This window comes from Felis catus, chromosome C1 (genome assembly GCF_018350175.1).
Source record: "Felis catus isolate Fca126 chromosome C1, F.catus_Fca126_mat1.0, whole genome shotgun sequence".
NCBI classification, from domain to species: domain Eukaryota; kingdom Metazoa; phylum Chordata; class Mammalia; order Carnivora; family Felidae; genus Felis; species Felis catus.
In genome coordinates, this window is record NC_058375.1 from 5,294,818 (window position 1) to 5,320,402 (window position 25,585).

At 48.4% G+C, this 25,585-nt stretch overlaps 1 protein-coding gene across 8 annotated transcripts in view; it reads left to right on the forward strand.

Moving 5' to 3' along the window:
- CAMTA1 (calmodulin binding transcription activator 1) overlaps positions 1 to 25,585 on the forward strand; it is an 850,500-nt gene that overhangs the window by 811,886 nt on the left and 13,029 nt on the right. For 4 of the 8 annotated variants that reach the window (XM_045035030.1, XM_045035028.1, XM_045035029.1 and 1 more), the window contains exons 13-23: positions 7,208 to 7,359; positions 9,688 to 9,884; positions 10,263 to 10,341; positions 10,524 to 10,839; positions 11,273 to 11,796; positions 17,334 to 17,521; positions 17,993 to 18,239; positions 19,066 to 19,137; positions 20,915 to 20,935; positions 22,382 to 22,575; positions 23,346 to 23,420. In XM_045035030.1, the coding sequence (XP_044890965.1) occupies positions 7,208 to 7,359; positions 9,688 to 9,884; positions 10,263 to 10,341; positions 10,524 to 10,839; positions 11,273 to 11,796; positions 17,334 to 17,521; positions 17,993 to 18,239; positions 19,066 to 19,137; positions 20,915 to 20,935; positions 22,382 to 22,575; positions 23,346 to 23,420 (2,065 nt within the window). The remainder of the gene's footprint in view (positions 1 to 7,207; positions 7,360 to 9,687; positions 9,885 to 10,262; positions 10,342 to 10,523; positions 10,840 to 11,272; positions 11,797 to 17,333; positions 17,522 to 17,992; positions 18,240 to 19,065; positions 19,138 to 20,914; positions 20,936 to 22,381; positions 22,576 to 23,345; positions 23,421 to 25,585) is intronic. The other 4 variants (XM_045035034.1, XM_045035033.1, XM_045035031.1 and 1 more) reach the window with 4 other exon arrangements.

Here is a 25,585-nt window from a genome sequence, read left to right on the forward strand (position 1 = left end):
GGAAGTCTGGCCAGTAGCTGCTTTCCTGAAGTAGACGCTTTCTTACATCAGATCCTCAAATACTTGGGATCCTCCACTTTTACAGAAGCAAGTGCCAAACTTTCTAAACTTAGAACACACTGTGGGAAGTCTGACTTCATCAAAGTTTCTCTGTCTTTAAAATTTCGGTATTGTTTCGGAACGTTTCATTCTCAGGGAAATATTAATTTGGGACATTTTAAAACGGGTCCCTTTGAGGGTTGGGAATCCCTGTCAAAGAAAGATGAAAAGATGACCCGTGACTGCTGCTGTGCCGTGTGACACATCGCTTAACCGCCCCTAAGGGGAGGCTGGGACACGGTGAACCCAGCATAGGAAAGGGGGATATGAAGCCTCAGCAAACCATTCAGTGACCCTCGGGCCAGTGACTGGCTGGAAATGTTCCTTCATCTTGACCTTTGTAATACGCAGAGCTGTTCTGGGATTATGAGTGTTTTTTCTGTATGTTTTGTAATATTGTTGGGAAGCTCTAAGAACTGAAGTGTAACAGCAGTCGTTGAATAAACTACTGTGATAGGTTCTGAACCTGTATTTTTGAGTTGCAGAAATCAGGCCTACAGGTTTCTTTTTTTTAGTTTAATACATCGGTAAAGATTTCAGTATTTAATACACGGGTTTATTATATCTAAGTAACCCCTAGTTATCCTACCTACGTTTAAAGTACCCCCCAGAAGGCTAGAATGGGCACCACAGTGCTCCGTTAGAGGTAGGGATGTCCGTATGGACTCACATTTATTTTATTCCAGCGTATGATAGATAGATTCAGAACAATTGTAGATGTGTGTGCATACGTGGGTTGTACTTACGTGTGTTTCCTTGCTCTTTCCGCTGGGAGGGCCTAGCAGCGGTGAGACGCCCCAGGAGCAGCGAGCACACCCAGCAGCCAGACCTTGGCCTCTAAATACCATCCTCCAATAAAAGAAACCAGGGCTCCTTAGAGAGATTGCTGATCCTAGGGCTGGGACAGGGACAATAAAAGAGGAGTCCGGGCATCTTATAATGCCAGAAAGTAAGGAAGTACTCGAAAAAGAAAGGAAGAGGCTGGGGGTATGTCAGAGGGACACAGAAGCCAGCCTGAAAGATCTCCCAGCGGCCAAAGCCGGGACAGTTTGAGCAATAAGCTAACCTAGTATTGGATTGTGACCAAAGTGTAAAGTGTTTGTGGATATAAATAAATGGCTTATATGGATACAAACAAACTCAGAAAGACAGATCTTCTTTATAGGAGCACTCCAAATAATGTATGTGGATACTCCCACATAAAGGTAGAGCTTTATTCCCTTTTCCTTGAGAGTGGGCTGGACTCACTGATGTACTTCCAAACAATAGAGTATGGAAACAGAAGAATTGTGACTTTATCAGAGCAAACCTGGCAGACCCTACCTTCCCCAAAGATCAGGGTCCGCATCAGCAGGACGTCAGATACTACCCGTGTCATATGATGAGCCCTTGCCTCTGTGATATTCTTCCTGAAAATTCATGACTCCCGTCCGATCAGTAGAAAACACATCAGACTACCTGAAAAGAGGGACATCTACAAAGCACGTGTCCGGTGTTCCTCAAAACCATGGACGCTGTGAAAATAAGGGCCATGGAGAAGATCGCCACACCCGAGGAGAGGAAGGGCGTGGAACAGCCAGAGGTGGCGTGGCGCCTGCAGCTGGATCCCAGAGCTGAAAAGGGGCGTTAACTGTCACGGCAAGTCTGTTTCAAGTCTGTAGCTGAGTTAGTCGTGACGTACCAGCGAGTGTCTGAGCTTTGACGGGTGCGCTGTGGATCCATGAGATGTCGGTGTTAAGGGAAACCAGACAAAGGGTTTATGGGAGGCCTACTACTGCAACTCGTCTGTAAATCTAAAAGTATTCAAAATTTTCAAAAATGCATTTTTTAGGGGCTCCTGGCAGGCTTGGCCAGTGGAGCATGCAACTCTTGATCTTGGGGGTATGATTTCAAGTCCCACGTTGAGTGTGGAGGTTACTTAAAAATCTTTAAGATGCCTTTTAAAAAAAGGGGGGGTCCCATTGGTATAACTGGGTAAAGAAAGCCTTACCACTTTTAAAAATGTCCTATAGTAGTTTATCCCATCCCCACGAGGAACAAAGGAATGGTGATATCTCCTCTTTCCACGAGAGAAAATTGAGGTGCAGAGTGGTCATTATTTGAAAGTCACGCGGCCGCAGGACTAACCCTGCAGCTCTCGGCTCTGTCCCGTGTTCCTTGCAGCCTGTCACAGCTGCCCGGTCTAAAAATGCCGCTTCTGCTAAAAGGGGTGCGGGACTGGCTCGTGAAGAGGCTGAATGAATCACGAGCCAGACTGTCGCTGCAGAGCCATCGGAACTCTTTACTTCCTGTCTGGGGCGCAGGCATGCGTGTGCGTGTGTCTTGAATGTCGTGGGAAGGACCTGCGTGGCGCCGCAGAGTCCTCGTTCCCCGAAACCGTGCAGGTAAACGGGCCGCTTTAGAGACCCGCAGGGCGCAGAGGCAGACCCGTGGGAAGACACCCCAGCTCGTCAGCGGGAGAAGAAGAAAGCAGCGAGGAGGTAAGATTCGACAGGCGCGACGAAGTGGTGTCTGATGCGTTGCAGAGAGCGGCGCAGGTGGGCAGATTTTGAATAGTTTTCAAGTTCAGCCGGGTCGGACTCGGCTGTGCGTGTGAGAAGGGAGCGTGCGGCCCGGGGTTGCCGACACAGCTCGTGCGGCCAGGCCTGGCGTCGTTCGCAGGAGCTAATGTCTCGTGTGGCCGGGCACGCAGGTGCACGGAGGGCTCTTTCTCGAGGAAGGAGGTGGGGGCTCAGAGCGGCGGCTCCCGAGGGTGGCCCCGGACCAGAAGCCTCAGCGTCACCTGGGAACATGCTAGACGCATAGCCCGGCCTTCGAAGTAAAACAGACTCTGGGAACAGGGCCCACCCTTCTGTTTGAAGAAGCCCTCCTGGGGATTCTGATGGCACCTCGGGTGTGGGAACCGCTGGATGGGCGGAAGCTTCCTATGGGGCGGCATCCACAGCGAGGGACCAGCACCGTGGGCAGCGCACACACCCTCCCCCACGGAGGGGACGCCCGCACCACCCGGAGCTTCTCCCCCCGGGGAGGAGGGAGCTGCTGTGCGGGCCTCGCCTTGCCCCAGTCTTCAGAGCCACGGGTTGTAACGTGACTTGTCCACACTTCTCCAAGGGGCAGGGGGAAGAGTGGGAGAGCCTTCTGTGTAAGCAGCAGCTTGTTCCCTGGGCGAGGCAGACAGAGCCCTGACACTTCTAGACAAGAACTCAGAGCCGGGGGGCCGACCAGGCGGGAGCTCGCGGAACAGCCGGCTTTCCTCACCGGGACCCCCAGAGTCCACGGTGCTCGGGAAACAGGTGCTCTTGGCGTGCTGTCCCCGCAGCCTTGGGCTCACGGAGGACTAGTGGGGTCGCTTCGCTCAAACTGTCCCAAGGACGAGGGGCTTGGAATCCCTCAAAGCTGAGTCACTGCTGGCTTTGTTCGAAACTTCATGGGAGAGAGCTGAGGCCAGCTTCATCAGCCCGCTAGAGCTACACGTTTTTTGTTTTCTCTCTTCTCACCCCTCCCTCCCACACGTTCGTTTAAAAATCCAGTCTATTCAGACTGCGGAAATTACTCGTTAGCCAACAAACGAGGGCAGGGATGTGTTCACTAATGTTCACGTCACCCCCAGTGCTTGGTACGTGGTAGGTGCTCAGTAAATGTTCGTGCGCGTAAGTGAATCCCAAATCTACTTTTTTACTCTAATGTAATCAGAACTTTTTTTTTTTTTTTTTTTTTTTTTTTTTTTTTTTTTTTTTTTTTGCCTCTAAGTAATTCTATTCCCCTTCTGCTGTGATCAATCATAATATACACTCCAGGCCATACATATAGCTCTGCATTTGCCAAGTATCTTACGATACGGTTTCCACACCACCCCAAAACTGTGACACCAAAGCAAGGACAAAGTCGTTGCTTTTGACTTGCCAGTAATGGACCCGCGAAGGCCATCACTTCATCCACCGGGTAAGCTCTGTGGATGGAGCTGGGCGCTGGCCGTGCTCAGAGGAAAGGAAGTGTGATCAGAAGGTCTCTTCTGCGTCTCGGTCAACACAGTACAATCAGGTCTGTGCTCTATGGGCTGCCGGCTCAATCAGTCATTTCCATTCGAGGCTGTTTCTTATTCATTATCACTACCTTCCCCCTTTGGAGTTGAGAGGCTCAGAGATGCCATTATGTATGATATAATTTTGTTAAGAGGCAAATAATTGCTTCTGAGTATCTTCACCAAGTGCTTCTTGGAGCAGCTTAATAACGTGAACGAGCCAACTGCATGGGGATGGCGCTGAGAACAGCCCAGGACAAAAGCACACAGGAACCTTGGTGGCAGTCACAGAGTCACGGTGACTGTTAGTGTTTTGATCTGGAGACGCCGTGGTCTGTGTTCCGTGACCTCAGGGAGGGTCTGTCTCTGCAGGCTCCGTGCTGGGCAGGAGACGGGCGGGCACGAGAGGCTGACCTCACTGTGGCACTGTGGCCACCACAACGGAGCCGCCTCCATGGGGCCAGGTGGCCGAGCGAGCACCCCGCCAGGGCGGCCCACAGCTGGGCGCTGCTCCCTGTGCCCTTCTGCCCCTCTGCGTGACATGGCAGGTTGTTGTTGGCCACCAGGCTCCAAACAAGTGCTCGAAACAAGTGAAATGGATTCTGAACACGCCTTTAACAGGTGCAAGTTATGTGGGCTCGCAGAAGAAACTGTCAGGAGGCGGCTGTAGACGCTTCCCCCGTTTCGGCGGGACGCCGAAGGATCTGCAGGTGGTTGAATGGACGGCACGGCGGGGAATGTGCAGGGAGAGTTGATGCGAGCTCCCCAAGGAAAATGCGCTGTTCTCCTTGGAGTCCAGCTAATTGAAGGGGAAGATTCCTCATCCCCTTCATTTGGAAGGGCTCCAAATAAGAGAGTCCCTCATTCTGCAAAGTGTCCCTCTTCTAACGGAGAGGGCAGGCTGTTAGGGACTCAGTCCCACCCCTGAAGGCATCTCGTGTCTTCCGTTAAGGTCACAGGATGGCAACGACTGTGCAAGCGCATGCCGTGCCCACTTGGGGTCCCTGCCTCTTGGTGACTGGGCCACCGAGATGCTCAGCAGCAGGGGCCTTGGTGTTCGTGGATTGTGTGTGTGTGTGTGTGTGTGTGTGTGTGTGTGTGTGTGTGAGTGCACACTTGGTACAAAGACGTCTGTCACTTTTAAAGGGGAAGGATTTTTCCTTTAGTGTTGTTCCTGGAAATAGCTTTATTAAAAAATAATGTCACGATTTTTTGAAAAGCAGTCTTCCCCTTCTAGCTTTGTGGTTTAGTAAAGTGGAACCAGGTTGACACCCGGTCCTGGAAATTTTCCTGTGAAACACGTATTTACTGCCTTGTTACTGCAAGAAAATGTTCTCTTCCCAGGGGTGAACGTGACTCCTGTGTATCTTCTCTTCCCACAAGGTCTCATACTCGCGTCATGTAGTGGTTAAGCTCCAGGCCCCTGAGCCGGAGAGCCCCCCTCCCCGCCGCCTCAGTTTTCCCCTCTGCGAAAAGAGGATAAGAACAGTACCGACCTCACGATTACTGTAGAGAGTAAATGGGTTAATATTTGTAGAGTGATGGAAACGGAGGCTGGCACTCTGTAAGTGTTAGCCCGCCCGCTGTTTTATTTCTTGTAGGATCAGTAAGCATCATTCACTGGCGTCGGGTTGTATAGTGAGGACGGCCAGGCACGCTGACCGAACACTTCTGGATTCTTCCTTTTCACGATTCGGATGGTTGTATTTTGGAAAACGGTTACGCCTTTAACAATTTGGGGGACAAATAGGTTGTCACAGATGCTCAGTCAATTCCTAGAGAATTCATTTGCCCGAAGATGATGATGATGATGATGGCTAACACATGTATCTGGAACTTACATGTTCTGAGCATTGGCAAATATTCATTTCATCCTCACGGCAAGCCTTCAGGTAAGTACAGTTACCATCCCCAGTTGAGAGGTGAGGAAACTGAGGCACTTAAGGTCTTGCTCAAAGTTGTACACTTCCTCTGTCAGGGTTCTTAAGTACATACTGTCTGGTCCTGGCCCCCCTCTTCGACTTCACCTTCTGCTCTCCTCTCTGTGGTGGTCCAGCCACTGGCTTCGGTTCCTTGAATGCCCTGCCTCGGGGCCTTTGCATTTGCTGGTAACTCACTCCAATTCTTGCGGACCTGGCTCCTTCTATTCTGGTGAAACTCAAGTGTCCCCTTTCCCAACTCATATAAATTGTAGTCCCGCCCTATGGTTCCTCTTCACGTTATCCTGTTTGCTTCCCCTGCTAGAGCAGGAAGAGGCCTTTTTCTGACCGGTTTACTACTATCTGGCACAGCATTATTTAAAATTTGTTGAATAAATTTAGGTGCTAATGACTTTCATAATGGTCTTAGCTCCTTCTCGCGTGTTTGCATGTAGCCCAAATCGTGTGTCTGCGTGTGTGCACACAGGTGGGTATAAATGCGTGAATGGGGAGGGAGAGAGAGATTCTAATCTCAGTACTGTGGTACAGAATCACAGGCCTCTCTGAGTTACAGTCCTAGCTCCGACGGTGATGGCCTGATGTTTTTCTTAGGGGTGAAGCACCTAGTTGCGCTGGGCTCTGAAAAGACTGTGACGCGTTAAAGGACATGTGTAAGGGTCTCAGCCAGCAAGTGATCAACAGATGAAATCTTTTTTTTTTTTTTAATTTGGGTAAAACAGATACTACTCTAAAAAGTATATATATTTACGTACATGTATCTTTTATACACACACATCTCCCTCTCTTCCACTGATTTAAGTCGTATTCATTTCATTTATTTGTTCTAGGGGCCTCCCTATCAGATCTCTCCAAGGCTTCCGTTGGGGAATTTGGCAAAGAGATGGGGTGCCAGGAACCGGAAACCAGGACTTTGACAAAAAAGGGATTTTCTGTTCCTTTAGCTGAGAGCTTTGGGCTCCCGTAGATGCCGCAGGTCTTGGGTGAGGTGTGAGATTCACTGCCAGGTTGGAGAAATGTGGCCTGGATGGACCTGTGTGGTTTGGTTAGGCTGATGTTGGTGTTTCGGACGCCGGTCCTGCAGCTTGACGAGGCCACGTGTTAACTGCTCTTCTGGAACACGACCTCACTATCACCTGTTCTGCCCTAGATAACCAGTTCAGGATGTCCATCCTAGAACGTCTGGAGCAGATGGAGAGGAGGATGGCGGAGATGACGGGGTCCCAGCAGCACAAACAGGGGAGCGGAGGAGGCAGCAGCGGAGGGGGAAACGGGAGCGGGAACGGAGGAAGCCAGGCTCAGGTACGGGCGTGCACTGACCATCACCTTTCACTCTGTGCTTTATTGATCACAAGTCCCTTGTCTGGTGCTGGTGTCATTCCTGGATTAGTCCCGGGGAGTGCTTTATAATCCCGCGCCCCTAAATTTTGAAATCTGTGTAATAACAGAAGCCTTGAACGGTGGGGCTTCTCGGTTGTTGACCTCCCTGAGCCTTAAATCATTGCTGCCGATCCCAGAATTCAGTGCTGCTGCCGGGCGGTGTGGCTCGAGGACATCCACTTAGAAAACAGGCCCAGTGGCGACTCAGAGTTCAGTTGGACTCTATTTTGTATTGTGGATTCCATATCTATTTTAAATATAAATATAAAGCATGATCAAACTCGGCCATTCATAAAGCCTTTTATAAAGTCAAGAAGATCAATATCAGAAGCTCCCAGAGAAGCTGTTTCTGGAATTATTTGGTGTCGGACAACATTAGCCCTGCTATCCTGTTTCACATCTGCTTTCTCATAAATTCCAGGAAGAATTGGCCAAATGCAGGGACGTCACTAAATATTTTTTTAGAGTCCCATTAGTCTTGAAGGCTTTACATAAGTTTTATTTACGGGTTTCATTTTGAGAAATGGCCTGGGCAGAAATTATTTTTCAGGAGACCCTAGAGACACATTTTCAAAGGATGGATAGCATTCCCCTCTCTCTCTCTCCTACTGAGTTATTATTCCCTGCAAACCCCAAGCACTTTCCCCTCTTTCTTCAAGATTAATGATGATTTCCTGCGAACAATTACATTTTTAAGTGAAACGTTTGAGTTTTATGTTCCTTGTAAATATCAAGTGTTAATAATGTTTTAATACCAAATTTTAATATTTTGAAACCGAAGCATTTTATGGACCACACCCCAACACCAAACAACCCCTTCTTCTCCGAATGTTCTTATTTCTTACCTGCCTTCAGAAGTCCAAGGGAAGACTTGGTGCACAGTAAAATATTATTAAGGCCACAACAGGCTTCTTTTTCACCTAGACTCCTACATTTTAGAAAAGAAGTAATCGTTGTTTGTTGTATCTCATGGCTCAAATCAGGGATTCCCACGAAAACCTTCTGTCACCAGACAGAGTCTGCGTCAAGGGAAGGGAATATAGTGTCATTTTACAGCTCAACCATTCAGTAACTGGCCTACTACAACCTGATCCCATGTTAACTGCTATTGAAGACTCTTCTGTCAATTTAAGGTGGCCTCGATACATATCTGGGTCCACCTTTCGTGATAAAAATGCAGCTCTTTTGGTGAATGCAAAAAAATTTCCCTCCCTGCTCACTAACCCGTAACTTTCACGTGCTCATGAATGTGTCTGTCTGATGCGTCAGGAGCAGCTCTTGCCTGTCCTTTCCGAGTCAAGGTCGTCCTTCCACACGTTCGGATCACCCACCTTTAAGATGTTTTGACAGCTCTAGCGAGGATGACATTGTATCGGTCACCCACCTTTTTATTTTTGCAAGGTGTTTTTTCAGACTTAAAAGAAGGAACAATAGTACTTCCATAGTAATTGAATTTTGTGGACTTTGTTGCTGGAAAAAAAAGACTTTTTAAATAATACCAGAAATAAGAATCAGGCTAGAAGTATCCTTTATTTGGGGAGGATGTTCAACATAGACCTGCCATCACAGAGACTCAGATAAACTGTTGAGGTTACTACATTCGATTTTATGTTTCTTGCCTTACAACTGAATCGAGAGAAGAAAGCCATAGTTAAAATTAGTGAATTTCTCTTCCCCGTGTGCCTCTATCGTTATTAATATCACTTAGGTTTGAAGATCCCTAAAGCTTTCCCCAAAGGATGGGATCGTCACTAGACTTTTTAAAGTGCTTCTTTGCGGGGGGGGAGAAAAGATCCCCATCTAAGTGACTTAATTCTCCTTCGGGAGGAGCAGGGAGGCAGAGGTCTGGGTGTGTCCCCAGATGCAAGAATTGGGACAGCCACCCTGCTTTTCTCTCCTAGTAGTCTACGGTCCACAACGTGTACTTCAGCTGGAGGCTAGTGGCACTTCTTTAGCGGTGTATGCTTTCCCCGAAACGGATCAGCGTGATGTTCATAATCCGCGTGTCAGCTGTAGTGGACTCCGGTGTTCTCAGCATTACGGAAGGTCACCCTGTGCCACACGCGTGGATGCGTGCCGCCGAGCTGAACCTCGCGCATTCTAGTCTGTTTCACGATGCCCCTTTGTGCACGGTTTTGTGTTTCCTGTTCTGAGCGGCTAATCGTAAAGCATTTTGTTTCTCCTACATGAAAAGGTTGACTGGCGGAGGGCCCTGGGTCCGCGGTGGTAACACACACTTCCTCCTCCTAGTGTGCCTCTGGCCCCGGGACGCTGGGCAGCTGCTTCGAGAGCCGTGTGGTTGTCGTGTGTGAGAAGATGATGAGCCGCGCCTGCTGGGCCAAGTCCAAGCACTTGATCCACTCAAAGACTTTCCGGGGAATGACCCTCTTGCACCTGGCTGCTGCCCAGGGCTACGCCACCCTCATCCAGACCCTCATCAAATGGCGGTAAGGCCGGGGTGCGGACGGCTGGTGGGCACCCTTGCCCGTCAGCTCGCACCTTCCTCTTGGGCGATTCCACTGGTGGAGAGGAATCTGGCCATTCAGTGAGCTTGACAGCCTGTGAGCAAAGGGCTTTCTCGGAGGACAGTTCCCAAGGGAATCTTACACGAACTTCTGCCCAAGAAATGGCAAGCGAGACGTTGCACTCTCTGCTTTCCTCGGGGCTCATAATCCGAACCGCCCTGTGAAATTAGGGACTCTATCTTCTTCACATCAGGGATGTTGGATGCCCACTTTGGTTTCATCTTTGTGGGTTTGATAACATTCTAGTATTTCTTGGACGTTGATTAATTGTGCGGTAATTTCTGGTACCATCCCTTACAGCACAAAGCACGCAGATAGCATCGATTTGGAGCTGGAAGTTGACCCCTTGAATGTGGACCACTTCTCCTGTACTCCTCTGGTAAGGCATGGGTTCATTTAATCCCTGAGCCGTTTTTCTAAACTGGCATGGGGATGTGGTAAGGTCTTACGGCCCCACGGAGATCGTCAGCAAGGACCAACTTGTCCATTGGCGGGAATAGCAAAAGCGGAGGATGTTTTTTTAACTCGTACTGAGAAAGCTTGCTGTTTTCCTTGTTTTAGATGTGGGCGTGTGCTCTCGGGCACTTAGAGGCTGCTGTTGTGCTGTACAAGTGGGACCGTCGGGCCATCTCCATTCCGGACTCTCTAGGAAGGCTGCCTTTGGGGATCGCCAGGTCGAGGGGTCATGTGAAATTAGCAGAGTGTCTGGAGCACTTGCAGAGAGATGAGCAGGCTCAGCTCGGACAGAACCCCAGAATCCACTGTCCTCCGAGCGAAGAGCCCAATACAGATAGCTGGATGACCCAGTGGCACAGTGAAGCCATCCACTCACCGGAAGTACCCAAAGGAGTCACCGTCATTGCAAGTACCAATCCAGGTAAAAATGCAAAATGATTACATCTCGGAACTTGGCACATTTCCCATTTGCTTTCGTGCAGCAACCCTCAGAAAAGTCCACAGGATATTCACATACGTTTAAGGGTTTGGTTTTGGGGGTTTTTTGGTGTTTTTTTTTTATGTTTCCGATTTTTCTTTTAGCTGTAAGAATGCCTACTGCTTCCCCCCTACCCCTCCCAGAAATAAATGCAGAAAGTAGAAAAAAAAATCTGTGTCCATTTAAGAAAGAAACACAGATTTTGGAGGACTGACTGAATACAGTATATGCTGCTGGGGAATATTTAAATGTTAGGGACGCATCTTGAGTTCCCGCTTTGCACTTTGTGTCTCTCAGGCAATAGAGAAAGTGTTAATTCTTTAGGGTTCCTAACTTTATCGCCTGTCCTGACTGTCCTTTCTACTGTACTTTTCAGAGCTGAGAAGACCTCGTTCTGAACCCTCTAATTACTACAGCAGTGAGAGCCACAAAGATTATCCAGCTCCCAAAAAGCATAAATTGAACCCTGAGTCCTTCCAGGCAAGGCAGCAGAAACTGCTCTCCACTGCACTGAGTCTGGAACAGCCAAATATCAGGAAGCAGAGCCCTAGTTCTAAGCAGTGTGTCCCTGAGACAATCAGCCCCAGTGAAGGAGTGAGGGACCGCGTCCGGGAAACCTCCCCTCCCGTTCCAGAGACTGCACGACTCCAAGCCTCTGGATCTCAGCCCGTAGTAAAGTGGAGTCCCAAAGATCTTTACATTGGTGTGTCTACAGTACAGGTGACTGGAAATCCGAAGGGGACCAGTGTAGGAAAGGATGCCGCACCTTCACAGGTGCGTCCACGGGAACCAATGAGTGTCCTGATGATGGCTAACAGAGAGGTGGTGAATACAGACATGGGGCCCTACCGTGATAGTGCAGAGAGCGAGGAGTGCACACAGCCCATGGATGACATCCAGGTAAGCACGGACCAGGTAAGCCCGCAGAGGCCGGGGTGGCCGTCAGAACGCCCCCCACGTCTTTACAGCCGGTTCCCACAGATCATGTGATTTGCTCACCAGCAGACGTTTGGAAGTGTGTTCTGACTCGTGAGAGTGTTGGGGTGTCTCCTCTGCTCGGGCCACGTTTTCATTCAGAGGATCCGACGTCGTAAATGGGGCCTGAACGCCAGGGACCTGGCTCTCAGCATAGCCCTCCCCTCCTCCCACCAGCTCCTCAGAGCTCACCCGGGGCCCTCCAGTCATCTTCCGCTTCCCTCCACATCCGGGGAGACTGGTTTCCTATTTAAGTACCGGTTTAATAGAGTCACAGCCCAAGAACGTCTAGAACAGGAGGCCTGTGGATAGGATTTTTAAATGACCTAAGTGACATGAGCACAGCTGTCATCTGGCTGTGGTAAAAGCATATGTGGCGTGAGGTGCAGCGAAATAGCCCGAGAGCCGATAATTGGCCGTCCTTGTGATAAGCCTAGAAACGCCAGGATCCCTGGGGCGCCTGGGTGGCTCAGTCGGTTAAGCGTCCGACTTCGGCTCCGGTCGTGATCTCACGGTTCATGAGTTAAAGCCCCGCGTCGGGCTCTCTGCCATCAGCACAGAGCCCGCTTCGGATCCTCTGTTTCCCTCTCTCTCTGCCCACCGCCCCCTCAAAAATAAATAAACAAACAAAAAAAACAGCACCTCCAGAATCCTCTTGGGGCATTAAGCTTGCAATAGATTAAGAGAATATTTAGTGAAGTAAACTTGAGGTTAAGCTATTAAGCAAGCTAATGCCCCTAAATAAAGTATTCCTTCTGTATTTTAGGGGAGGACCAAATGAGCAGCCTGAGTGGGAGTTTGGCCTCCTCTCTTTCCAAGTTCCTCTAGAACCCGAAACAAATGTCACAGGGAAAAACCCCCACGAGAAATTCAATAGGGCACCAGGCCTGTCGAAATGCCACAGGAGGGAGGGGCCTGGAGGTCCCCCGTCCTGGCCAGCGTTCCTGGGGAGACGTCTGGCTGCTGAGCAGCTCCCCTCTGTCCCGCTTTGAGCACAGTGAAGAGCCCGTGTGCCCCCGTTCCTCATGGGTGGGCCGGGGGTTCCACCACCGACCTGCCGACCCCTGCAGGCGTGGGAGGCTGCCTGAGAAATCAAAGAATTTTTTAGGTAAGGGGTTGGCAGAGTTTTCCCGTAAGGGGCCAAATGGTAAATATTCTAGGCTTCGTGGACCCTCTAGACTGTCGTGACTATTTAATCTGCTTTTAGAGCACCAAGGCAGCCTTAGGTAATATCAGAGTGTTGGGCGCCTGGGTGGCTCAGTCAGCTGAGCGTCTGACTCTTCTGCTCAGGTCATGATCTCACGGCTCCTGAGTTCCAGGCCCACCTTGGGCTCTGTGCTGACGGTGCAGAGCCTGCTTGGGATTCTCTTGCTCTCTCCCTCTGGTTCTGCCCCCTTTCCTCCACCCCCTCAAAATAAATAAATAAACTTTAAATAAATAAATAAGAGTCAGTGTGGCTAGGTGCCAATAAAACTTTATTTACACAACCAGCTGCTGGCTTTGGCTATACCGCGTATCAGTACTAACCAGTCTAGGATAGTATTTATAAACATAAATGTAAACATAATAATAAATCAGCAGACAGTGAAACTTGGCAGCTCAACCGTGTTGAGCGTCTAGAACAGTGCTGTTCACTGGAACTTTCTGCGGTAATGAAACGTTCTGTGTCTGTATGCCCCATTATGGTAGCCCCTGGCCGGTTTGGTATCTAGTGCTGAAAATGTAGCTGATGTGACTCAGGAACTGGATTTCTGATTTTACATCATTTTTTAATTTTTTTTTTTAACATTTATTTATTCTTGAGACACAGAGAGACAGAGCATGAACAGGGGAGGGGCGGAGAGAGAGGGAGACACAGAATCTGAAACAGGCTCCAGGCTCTGAGCAGTCAGCACAGAGCCCGACGCGGGGCTCGAACTCACGGACCGCGAGATCGTGACCTGGCTGAAGTCGGACGCTTAACCGACTGCGCCACCCAGGCGCCCCTGATTTTACATCATTTTAATGAACTTAAGTTTAATAGCCTTTGGGTACCAGAGCTCCTTGTGGCAGCTGGCCTTTGCTAAAACAGAATTGATGCAGGAAATACAAAATAACCCGAGAAATTCTACTTTACATTTTCACTGAGTCTTGAGAGAATAATATTCTGCTAAATCAAGAGCATGTATCTACGAAAAAGCAACAGCCTCAAGAAGTATTCCGACCAAATGAAAAAATACCATTGAAAAATAATGAAGTAATTCAAGAAATGGCAAGGTGGAATTCACGGAGGACTGAAAAATAAACCCAGTTAAAACTGATCCGTCTGAAGGGGCGCCTGGGTGGCGCAGTCGGTTAAGCGTCCGACTTCAGCCAGGTCACGATCTCGCGGTCTGTGAGTTCGAGCCCCGCGTCAGGCTCTGGGCTGATGGCTCAGAGCCTGGAGCCTGTTTCCGATTCTGTGTCTCCCTCTCTCTCTGCCCCTCCCCCGTTCATGCTCTGTCTCTCTCTGTCCCAAAAATAAATAAACGTTGAAAAAAAAAAATTTTTTTTAAAAAAAACTGATCCATCTGAGTACTTAGCGATAACGTGACTGTGGGTACAAGGTACTTGTTAAGAAGGGATTCTTTACATAGAGGAGGAGTCATATTTTAAAACTAACCTATAACTAATACTCTGATTATTTTAACAACACCAGAGAGGTGGGGTGAAGGGTGTTGTAGCAGCTGTCTTGTTTAGGGAGGATCACAGATTTCGTTCCACTCGTGTTACTGATAGGTAAGTGGAGGCTGAAATACGCTTGTTGGGAACGTCAGCTTCCTAACGTCAGCTAGACTGCATAAAAACAAGTGACAGAATTTCTAAGTTATTGGAAGGGGGAACAAAGGAAATTGTGACCCACTTGGGGAAAAGTTCAGGAAAAACTGCAACAACAGAAATAAGCAGAAAGCATAAAATTACAGTAGTATTTTCAAGCGCGATTCATTCCTCACTTTGCCAACTGACAATTCTATTAAAAGATTCTCAGTTTGGGTTAAAAAAAAAAAAAAGAAGGCGGCAGAATATACTCTACTGTATGCTGTTTGTAAAAGACAGAACTACAATGAAATCACACAGGAAGATCATGAAAACAAAGCCATAAAGCCCAGAAGCCACTGACAAAGATATAAAAGACAAATGAGTATAAAAGGAAAAAAGACACAAAGCACAATTCAAGGTCCATAGTATGGAGGTACCTTTTGTTGGAGAAGATAAAACCCTTATGGTAGTGCACTGCTGTGTAACTAAGCACACAGCTTCTAGATGTTAAAGCAAAAACCAATAAATACAAAGAAATGTGGAAGCCTAGCCGTAATCATAAGGTGCCACTGACCTTTGCCTCAGAATGTGTCAGCTTAAGTAGATACAGAAATGACGTAAAAACACGGAACTACACAATTAGAAAGCTGGCTTTCGTATATAGATTTAATATATATATGGATAGATTTCATGCAGGATATGCTTGCATGTAATTTTGCAGATGTATGTAATTAATAAACATAGCAAACATATATATATATATACAAAATTATATACATATATATACATATATATATATTATATATATATAATTGTTCTTTTTACATATCCCAGACACATTTGTGAAAATGGCTCATACGCTAGACCACAGCGAGAATTTGAGCAAAAACCCAAAGCTGCACATTTAAAGGCTATCTTTGACCACAGTACGAGAAATGTGGAATTGGATGACATGACTTTTTGGGTCCCGCTGCTTAGAACGTTACTATTTTGCTTAAAGTTATTTAAGTTTCCTTGCTTTTTGCAGCCCTCACGATAAAAAAAAAAAAAAAAAAAAAACGTGTCATGTGGCATCCCAGAGCGTGGCAGTCGTGGTGATGCTAAGATGTTCTTACACTGACACGTGTTTATAAAATGAAGGATTGTTGGGGGCGGTGACTACATGTAAAGTTATAACTTTCAGTCTCCAGAAATTCCACTTTGCTCGTAATAAAATACTCGAATACTTTCACGGAAAACGAATCAAGGTAGGACTTCTTCTGCTCAAGTCACAAATGAAAGGCCAACATGGAAGGAAAGGCAAGGCAGTGATAGTTTTTCATTTTTATTCCTATCACAAGAATTATTCTTGTTTATTGAAAACTTGGGAAATCACCCACATGTCTTTAACTCAACATCCCATAAAATCCGCCCCCTCCAAGTGCCCCGTGTGGCGAATCCGGCCCCATGTAGAGTACCTCCGTCACACCCAGAAAGTTTCCCGTGCCCATTGGCGGTCACCTCTGCTCCCCTCCCAGCCCCAAGCAACCATTGATCTGATTTCTATCCCCAGAGCTTTGCTTTTTCTGGAAATCTCATGTCAATGGCATCATAAAATATGTAGGCTTCTGTGTGTGGCTTCTTGCACTTAGCGTACTGATTTTGAGGTTCATTCAGGTTGTCAGATAAGCATTTTATCACCTTTGTATGGGTCCCTGGAGAACACCTTAAAATCGCTTAAAACCGTAAACGGCTGTCTTCAATTTCCATTTTCAAGAGACGTGCAAGGAAATTTTTAAAAACAAGGCCATATCTCCGAGTCTGATCAGATACGTGGCAGTGCAGACTCTCAGTGAGGAGCCCTAATTGTATCTATTAGGAATGTATTTGGGGTGCGAGTATCAGCAGCCTAATGATTTATTTTTCTCACATGACAAGAAATGCACAGGTTCATTTGCTCGGTGACGCCATCAGGGACCGAGATTTTCCCCTGAGCGCTCTGTCCTTTTTGGCGAAATTCCTCCTGGCGCATGTTGTTTCACGGTTACGACGTGGGTGCCGGAGCTTGTCTGTAGTCAAGGCAGGAAGAGGAGGGGACGAGCCCAGGGCGTTGATACTGTTCATCAGGAAAGCAGAAGCTTTGCCCCAAACCCTGCAGCAGATGTCTGGAGAGGCTCGTTGTCCAGAAGCGGGTCCCATGTCCTCCCTTCCGTTCACAGGAAGGTGGGAAATCAAGAAGAGGATCATCTAACTGGCTTAGGTCAACCATAAACTGTCCCCTCGGGTTGGCTCGGCGCTGCCCTCTAGAGGACTGGGGGTCTCTAGGCAAGGCCTTGCTGGGAGGTGGGGGGGGCAGGGGGGGCATCCCTTAGGTTACCCATAGAGTCACCAGATAACACGTACCCAGGGACAGTTCCATTAAGTGGTTGATCCTAGACACGAGCAGAGAGTAGGCACAAGGCAGAAGTCCCCTAAGATTTGACTAAAGGTTTCAGGCCAGACTATGATTTGGAGAGAATCAGGCATCTGCACACTCGGGTGAGTTGTGTAAAACCTTACAGTGATACCGGGTCCAGCGGATGGAGGTGGAGGGCCGCCCTCCCTTCGTTTCTCTTCCCGTGGGTGGGCAGGGGCGGGGCGGGGGGGCTGGATAACATCTGCGGTTCCCTTTTAACATGAGTGTTTCTGTGACTTCTGGCTTCCAGGTGAACATGATGACCTTGGCAGAGCACATCATCGAAGCCACGCCTGATCGAATCAAGCAGGAGAGTTTTGTGCCCACGGAGCCCTCGGCTTTGGAAAGAACAGACACTGCCACCATCAGCAGTACCATGAGCTGGCTGGCCAGTTACCTGGCCGATGTCGATCGTCTGCCAAGCGCTGCCCAGATCAGGTCCGTGGAAGTCCGTGGGCCACTGACCAGCGTGAACTCCCGGGCTCAGAGAAGGGCACGGGGGGCTCATTCAGTCTGATGAATGCTGTGTGATACGAGACCTCCCGATGGAAGGAAGGAAACTTTCAGGTCCCTCTTCCCCACCTCTTCCGTGACTTCCCTCCCCTCGTGCGTGTGAGATCGTGTCCCACGATGTTTCTCTCCCCCCAGTTCAATTGAAGTTTCGTCAAGGGCAGGAAATGTCTTCAGTGGGCTTAGTATTTAGCATCGTGCTAAACTTGTAGCAGGTACTCAGTAGGAACTCACTCACTGAAGGACAGTTACCAGTACAGAGGATGTTTAGCAACTCACTGCACTGAAGGAAGGCATATTCTTGCTGGTGCGCAGTGGCTCTTGTCTCTTTACTCAGTATGTAATGGGTCGTGCAGATCAGTCACCAGTCTCTCTCCCTTGTGTCTCCTCTTGTTTCAGAAGTGCATATAACGAGCCTCTAACCCCTTCTTCTAATACCAGCTTGAGCCCTGTCGGCTCCCCAGTCAGTGAAATAGCTTTCGAGAAACCCAGCCTTCCCTCAGCAGCAGATTGGTCTGAATTCCTGAGCGCGTCTACCAGTGAGAAGGTAGAGAACGAATTTGCTCAGCTGACTCTGTCTGATCACGAGCAGAGAGAACTCTATGAAGCTGCCAGGCTTGTCCAGACCGCTTTCCGGAAATACAAGGTAGAGTAGAAGAGAGCTCTGATGTTGTGACGTTTCGTAAGATGGGGGAGAATAGACGAAAGTCAGAATCATCCAAACTAAAACCTGATGCCATTTTGTTCTCCCACTGTATATTCTATAGAATCGTTATTTGGACTTATTATGTCACAGGAAATTATTAATAATTTTCAGAAGCCTCAGTGAAATAAAACCGATCAGTGGTGCGATGTCAGCATCTCAGTTTATTCTTGGCAGTGATAATGGATATTTATCCTTTAGTTAACATTAAGTTGACACCTCCACCGCAAGGGATTTATGACCCAAAGCAGGGATTTCTAACTGGATGGAGGCCTGGGACTGACCGTAGGTGGCCCGTGGACTCCTAAAATTTTATGGTGAAGCTTGTGTGCGTGCATTTTTGGCGGGACAGGGTCCGTGGCCTTCCATATTCTCAAAGGAGCCTTTGACCACCCTGAATAGGTGTTAAAAGCCAATCATCATTGATCCCACAGTAGAGCAGCCGGGGTTAGGTTAGGAACGACGATGGAGATCTGGCAGAGCGCGTGAGGACAAATAGTGCAATACCTGACTCGTTAAATACCTGGCAAATGAAGACTTTTAGGCCTCCTAACATCCAACTGTTATAGTTCTATTTAGAAGCAGGAATGGGAGATCTATTCTGTAAATTCACTTTTTTCCTGATTTCTGCTTATAACTGATTATCACTGTATTTTGGTAAACCTGGGGTCTCGGAGGAAGTCATATGTGAGTGACAGTTCTGCGTAAGTCTTAAAAAAGTTGAAATTTCTTCCACTAAATCGTGGTTTTGCTTCGCTTTACCCTTAAGGGCCGACCCTTGCGAGAACAGCAAGAAGTGGCTGCTGCCGTCATTCAGCGTTGTTACAGGAAATACAAACAGGTAAACCACGGCCCTGGGTCACAGTAGGAAGTGCACCTTGTCCAAACAACAGGCCCCTGAGGATGTTAGCGTGTGGTTTGGCCTAAGAGTACTATGTCCAGTGCCCGATTCAGAGACCAACTTCGAATTATGTTGACCAACAAAACAAAACAAAACAAAACACAAAAGAAAATATTCCAGAGGGGGAAGGAAAAAACTACCCCCAAAAAAACATTTGCAGTTAAACTTATCCCACAGGGTAGTTTTTGTTCAGATGGTTGGCCTTCCGGTATGATCTCCCAGCTGAGACGTTGATCTGGCACAAAGGAAGTTATCTGCGTCTGAAGGGAGGATCTGTGTTCTAGTAATTTGGCTACCGCCTCCGTAGCCATTAACTCCACTAGGGAGTTTGGTGTGGTGGTCAGAGAAGGTGAACGGTGGCAGTTATCTTTGACCTTGAGTTGTATAAATTATATACTGTGCAGCCACTTTCCTTTTCCACTTCCTCCCATCCGTTTTCACACGAAGACTTGTAAAGTTCTGAAGAAGCTCAGAACATCTTTAAACTGCTTTCGCATTCCTCAGTTAAGACGTGCAGGAAGAATTTCTAAGTGTTCTTTACACAGGGTTGCTGTTTCCAGAACAACCTGTAAGCTTACCTAACTGCCATCCCTTGGGAAAGGGAACTAACTAATGTGTACGGGGCCCCTAGGATATGTGAGATCTTTTAGGCACATCATCCCATCACGTGTGCTCTCTACAACGATTGGAAGTAAATAACTTTATTTCTGTTTTTCAACAAAGAAGCTGAGGCTCAGAGAAACTAAGTAAATATCAGACTTTCCTAACCACCTGGGTGGTTGGAACCCATACAAACTTGCCAAATTCAGTTTTGACTGGTCCACAGGATAAAGTTCAGGCCTGTCAGTAGATTCTAGAACCTTCTATGAGACTATGCCATACGGAGGTTTTAAATGCTTATGTAAGGAATAGTGAATGCTGAGAAGTGGAAGTGTGGTACTATGTTCTCTTGCTCCGATCCAGGGTTCACTTTGATTTCTGATATGGGTTGCCATTTTCTGGAGTTTCTCTAGGATTAGTGAAAGGGGGTGGGCTGGGAGGAGTCCTCGACTTAGAGCCAATTGAGTTCATGATCCCAGAAAATGAAGGTTTATTGTGTAAACGCTGACACCACAGTCCCTGGAGCTCTGAAGCAGGGAGCCACGCTCACATTAGAACAGATGCCACACAGAATCCACGTGTCAGGTCTGTGATTAAAACAGGCGTTTATTCCAAAACATGAGTTCTGTTTTTGTTTTTTAAAACGCCCTCCCAGGGGCGCCTGGGTGGCTCAGTCGGTTGAGCATCCGACTTCGGCTCAGGTCACAATCTCACGGTTCGTGGGCTCGAGCCCTGCGTCGGGCTCTGTGCTGACAGCTCGGAGCCTGGAGCCCGCTTCGGATTCTGTGTCTTCCTCTCTCTCTGCCCCTCCCCTGCTCACGCCCTCTCTTTTTCAAAAATAAGTTAAAAACAAAACAAAAACCAAACCAAACAAACAAAAAACCCTCCCAAAGAAGTATTGTCTACAACCAGGAAGACAGAAGGCAATATTTTTTGAAATACTGGCAAGTAGAAGACAAATATTTTGGAAGACAGAAGGCATTAAGATAGCCAGATGGCCTTTTTCTTTTTTCTTTTTTTATTTTTTTTCCGGTTGGGAGTTTTATTGGTTCTGGTTTTTAATTTCATTCTATTCAGCAGTCTAACATTAATCTTGTATTTTCTGTTTCTCCCCAAGCTGACATGGATAGCCTTGAAGGTAATGACACCCAAGTCCCTCTCACAAACCATTTCACCAGAGTCACAAACGCCACACCCATCACCAGCGATAAGAAGGGGCCATTAAGACGGCAGGGTCTTGAAATAGGCATACTCCCCTTGCCAGGCTGCCGAAGTACGGTGCATCTCTGGGGACCATGTGGCTATTCCGTTGCAGTGGGTTTTGGCATTAACAGTCATTGGACACTTTCTTGGCCATGTCCGTCTAGAGAATCCATCCGAGCCAATTACCGTGAGCCCCGCGAGCCCCAAAATGCACCACCCTGCTGCCCAGCGTGCTTCCCTGGGTTCCAGTAATTTCTGCATGTGCGGTATGCACAGGCCGAGTGGACAAAAGCCACAGGAGCCCTGCAGCATGCAGCGTTCTTGTCTTAGGAGATTTTGGGGCAAATGAAAACGGAAAGCAGGTCAGACAAGACCTGAGAGGATTCTTGCACAAGGGTCCTGTGTCTTGAACATTCTTGAGAGGTCAGTCCGGTCCCGGCCCTCAGTCCAGCTCATACAGGCAGGGATGTCCTCAGGAACAGGGATTTTTCTCAGGAGTATTTTCCCCCAGGATGGTAAGTTGCCTTCTTGTAAGCAAAGTGCTTCCTTGTGACTTCTTGACCCCAGAGCCCTCCTCTTCTATGTCTCATTAGAAGCTCGAACATCGCATTTTTGAAGTATGGAGAGCTCTGGGTTTTTAGTGCCTAGAGACCGAAATGGAAGAGAACTCCTTCTCCTGTGTGTAGTTCTGCAGCCGGCTGGGCGGAGGGTCACCGCTCCTGGCTTCTGGGGAAGTCCCTGGTTCCGTGACACTTTTCCAGGTTCCATGGCATTACCCCTGTGTCGGTCCTATGAGTGTTAATCTCTTGCAGGTTAAATGTCTTAAAGGTGTCAGCGTTTCATGATAAGCCTTGTATTTGGGACCTTGCAACTCAGACATGTGTCGTATGGAACGATAGTCAGGAATCGGAGGCCGACCGCTCCAAGTGGGCGTGTGTATGGTGGTGATTGGGATGCGTAAAAAAGGTTCTCTTAAAATGGGACAGTAAATATTAATCTTAAGCATGTAAATTATACTTTCTAAATGTGTTCTCATTATTCCTAAATGTTAAGTGTATTGCTATCAAATGTGTTTCCAAGTAGGGCAAAATATTTGATACTGGGGGGGAAAAGCACATTTGAAGCAATACGTTGTCTGAAGGCAACCCTTAAACTAATATTTTGCATTTGGGAAAGGTAGGTGAAGAGGTTCCTAGTTTGCGTCCTTCATAATTGAACCCAAACCAGAGAACAGTAATAATAACAGTAATAGTAATAGTGATAGTAATAATCATAATAAAGGGTCAAAGCATTTTCCTGCTCTCCCTTCCCCAGCAAACCCAAAGGACACATAGACTCGGTGGCTACTGTTACTCTTCTGCTTATTCTTGTCTCCCTGCAGTATGCACTTTATAAAAAGATGACACAGGCCGCCATCCTAATCCAGAGTAAATTCCGAAGTTACTACGAACAAAAAAAATTTCAGCAGAGCCGGCGTGCCGCTGTGCTGATCCAGAAGTATTACCGGAGTTATAAGAAATGTGGCAAAAGACGGCAGGCTCGCCGAACAGCTGTAATTGTACAACAGAAACTCAGGTGGGTTGAGATTTCGTGGAGGCGAAGCCGTCTGGGGAAGAGAAGCTTTCGGCGTCGCCCAAAGAACGGCCCTGCCTGGACGTCGGGGGCCGAACGCGCGCGTTGCAGTGACTTTCTTTAGGGGCCATTCCAGATGCTGTGACTCTATGTAGCGGAGCCGTTCACCGACCTTTGTATCTCTTTAGCCCCTCCCTCCACCCCGCCCCCACGCCCACCCAGTTATCGTGATGCTTGGGTGAGAATTTGGCAGGACCGAAGTTTCCTACTCAGGAGAGGGGCGCCCCCCCACCCAAAGTGTGGCGTCGCTGCAGGGGAGACCTGGGGAGGCTAGCTAGAGGTGAGCTATAGTCCGTCTTAGAGTAATGAAGACGGAGCACAGTAAAATCTGCCGATGGAAGTTCAGAACCCAACAGCCCAGAAGAGTAGCAGACTCGGGCAAACCAGCCTCTAGACTAAGCCTGTCTAGGGCCGGAAGGTCTTCTTCCGCAAAGTGAGCTCATGAAGACTCGTGAAAGAACAGCCCGCTGTCACCGTATTTTCCATCTCGGCCCTGCTCCCCGCCCCCCCCCCCACCCTTTGCGGCCGGCCAGAGTGCCATCCGTGGCCTCCCCCCTTCTCTGCCGGTGACGCCCACACCCCATGTGCCGAAGGCCATACTGCGGGTGCGGTCGGGTTCGCCACGTCCTCTGTCCCCGCTCACCCGTTTTCAGCTTTTGCGCCTTAAGCGTGGCGGTACCCTTCCCGTGACAGTGATGTTCCGGCTTTTTCAGGAGCAGTTTGCTAACCAAAAAGCAGGACCAAGCTGCTCGAAAAATAATGAGGTTTCTACGCCGCTGCCGCCACAGGTAACATTAAGCCTCATCTAGACGGTTTACTCATCGAGAGCAATGAAACGACCCTGACCCTCCTAACCACTCATGAACTCTTGCGTAAAGCCAGTTCCCCGAAATTCATCAGAGTAAACGTCCCAAGTTGCAGTAGGAGAGCCGATCTCCAACTAGGGACCGAGTTGCTGGGGAGCAACTGGGAGCACCGGGAACTGCCTCACGGCACGTTGTAATGTTGAGCGGCAGAGATTCCTGCCGGGTCTCCTGTCTCAGTTTGGGTGTGAGGACAGCCTAGTGGGACTGGCTGTTGCTGCCTGTTTTCTCTTCACCCTCTTACTTGCACGCCACCCTGCAGCGTGCTTTCCACTCCGAGCCCCTCCTGTGCCAGCTTGTGTCCAGAGAACAAACAGAGTTCCTGTTCTCAGGGAAGAGGTAGAAAACCACCGACTCTGGGCAGGGTTTCCCACGGAGACTTTCTGCCACGTCGCGGGCGCCCCCTGCTGGACGTGTGCAGCCGAGGGAAGCCATCTGCGCGGAGACGTGCGTTTTCCATCCGGAGAAAACAGGCCCCCGGAGACAAGGGCAGCTTCCCACCAGGCCAGCTAGAGGGGTTCCTCTTTGTTCCTTCAAATCTGAGGTTCCTTTGTGGACAGCAGGCTCTTTCCTTAGATTTGGGGACAGCCGGGGAGATTGTTTTGTTTTCCTGGTGAGGTTAGGGTTCTGGGCTGACATCTGTGACGGTGGCCTTCGGGGCTGCGTTTCGGTGACCCTGTGTGGTTTTGTTGCTTCCCCGGGCATCAGGAGCTGTGATCTCCAGCCAGAAACTAGCTCTCTAGTGTCTTCTTGCCTCTTCTTCTTTCACTGCACCAAAACCCCGAGCGTCTAGGTTCAGTTCGATTCCTCAGACGGTTCCTTTCACTTCAGTTTTTCTTACTCCTAAAACTTGCCAACTTCGAGAATGTTTGCGACTTGGAGACTTAATAGGGGTCAACGGCCATCTGCGCTTTTCCTTCTGCTAACAAAAGAATTCTTTTCTAGCATGTTGAGAGGAAGTGTGCTCAGAGCCACACGTTCATCGTAATAAACATTTTAAAGAGAACATCCTTTAGGCTGTATTTGGCATTCTCTAGCTGCGATGCTATTGGAAAGAGGCTGGTGCACACTTACTAGACCTCCGCAGCCCATCTGCCCTCTACCCTGCAGCAACTGGGGTCTCCTTCCCCGTGACCAGCTGGCCAATGAGATACCCGTATCGATACTCAAATGGGAAGTCTTGTTAGGAAATGCGTATCAAAACATGAAGCGCCTGTGACATAATTACGTTAGTTCTAGAATCCCTGCTGAGGTCGGTCTCTCTTCTCTCCCCCCTGGGCCGTACCTTTGGCAACGTGAGATTCTCTTTGTTTGGTCCACATGATCGGGGACTTCCCTCCGCCATGATCAGGGACTTCCCTCCGCCCTTTTCTGGACGTGCTCACCTGTGCTCGCACTCCCTCCTTCCTTTCTCCCCTCCAGTTTGTCTCCCCCAGCCCTGCTGAGACTGTGGTTAACACTCTCACAACAGATTTTCTTTTCAAGGAAATTAGCTTTACGGGGCTCTTCTTTGGAACCAGAATGTTTGGAAGTTGAATTTTCCTTGTTTCTCCTAGTCTTCACCTCAAACTTTGAAAATACGTGCGGGTAATGCGACCTTGGTCATTATGAGCAAACTCGCATCAAGTCCCATGCTCCTTCTTTGTTTTTCTCGTCCAAAGCCATGCCCTACGTCTGCATTGGGTGAGTTGAGAGGTTAAGACAGTTAGGCAAAACATCCGTGCCTAAAAGGCCGGCTCCCAGAGTAAGCTGAACAAAGGAACACTCTCATTCTTGTTTTCAAAGCTCTCTCTTTAGAAGCTAGTTGAGAAGAATTTCATGAGGATTTCACCTTTCTTAAGTTCGTGTTCTAACAAGTAATAACCTCCTGAGGGTGGCAAGAAGGTTTGTGGTGAGGAGAACATCAGATTATGGACTTGGAATTCCTGTTCATTCTTTGGGATAAAATAAAGACCCCTAGTGGCTCTTTTCCTGACTCGCCCCATAATGGTTTAGACGTTAGAGGAAAATGAGCAGGCAGATTTTGATAACTTTTGCATACCGACCGTATTCTCTTCCCATCCCTGTGTCCTAAAAATCGGTAGAACTGA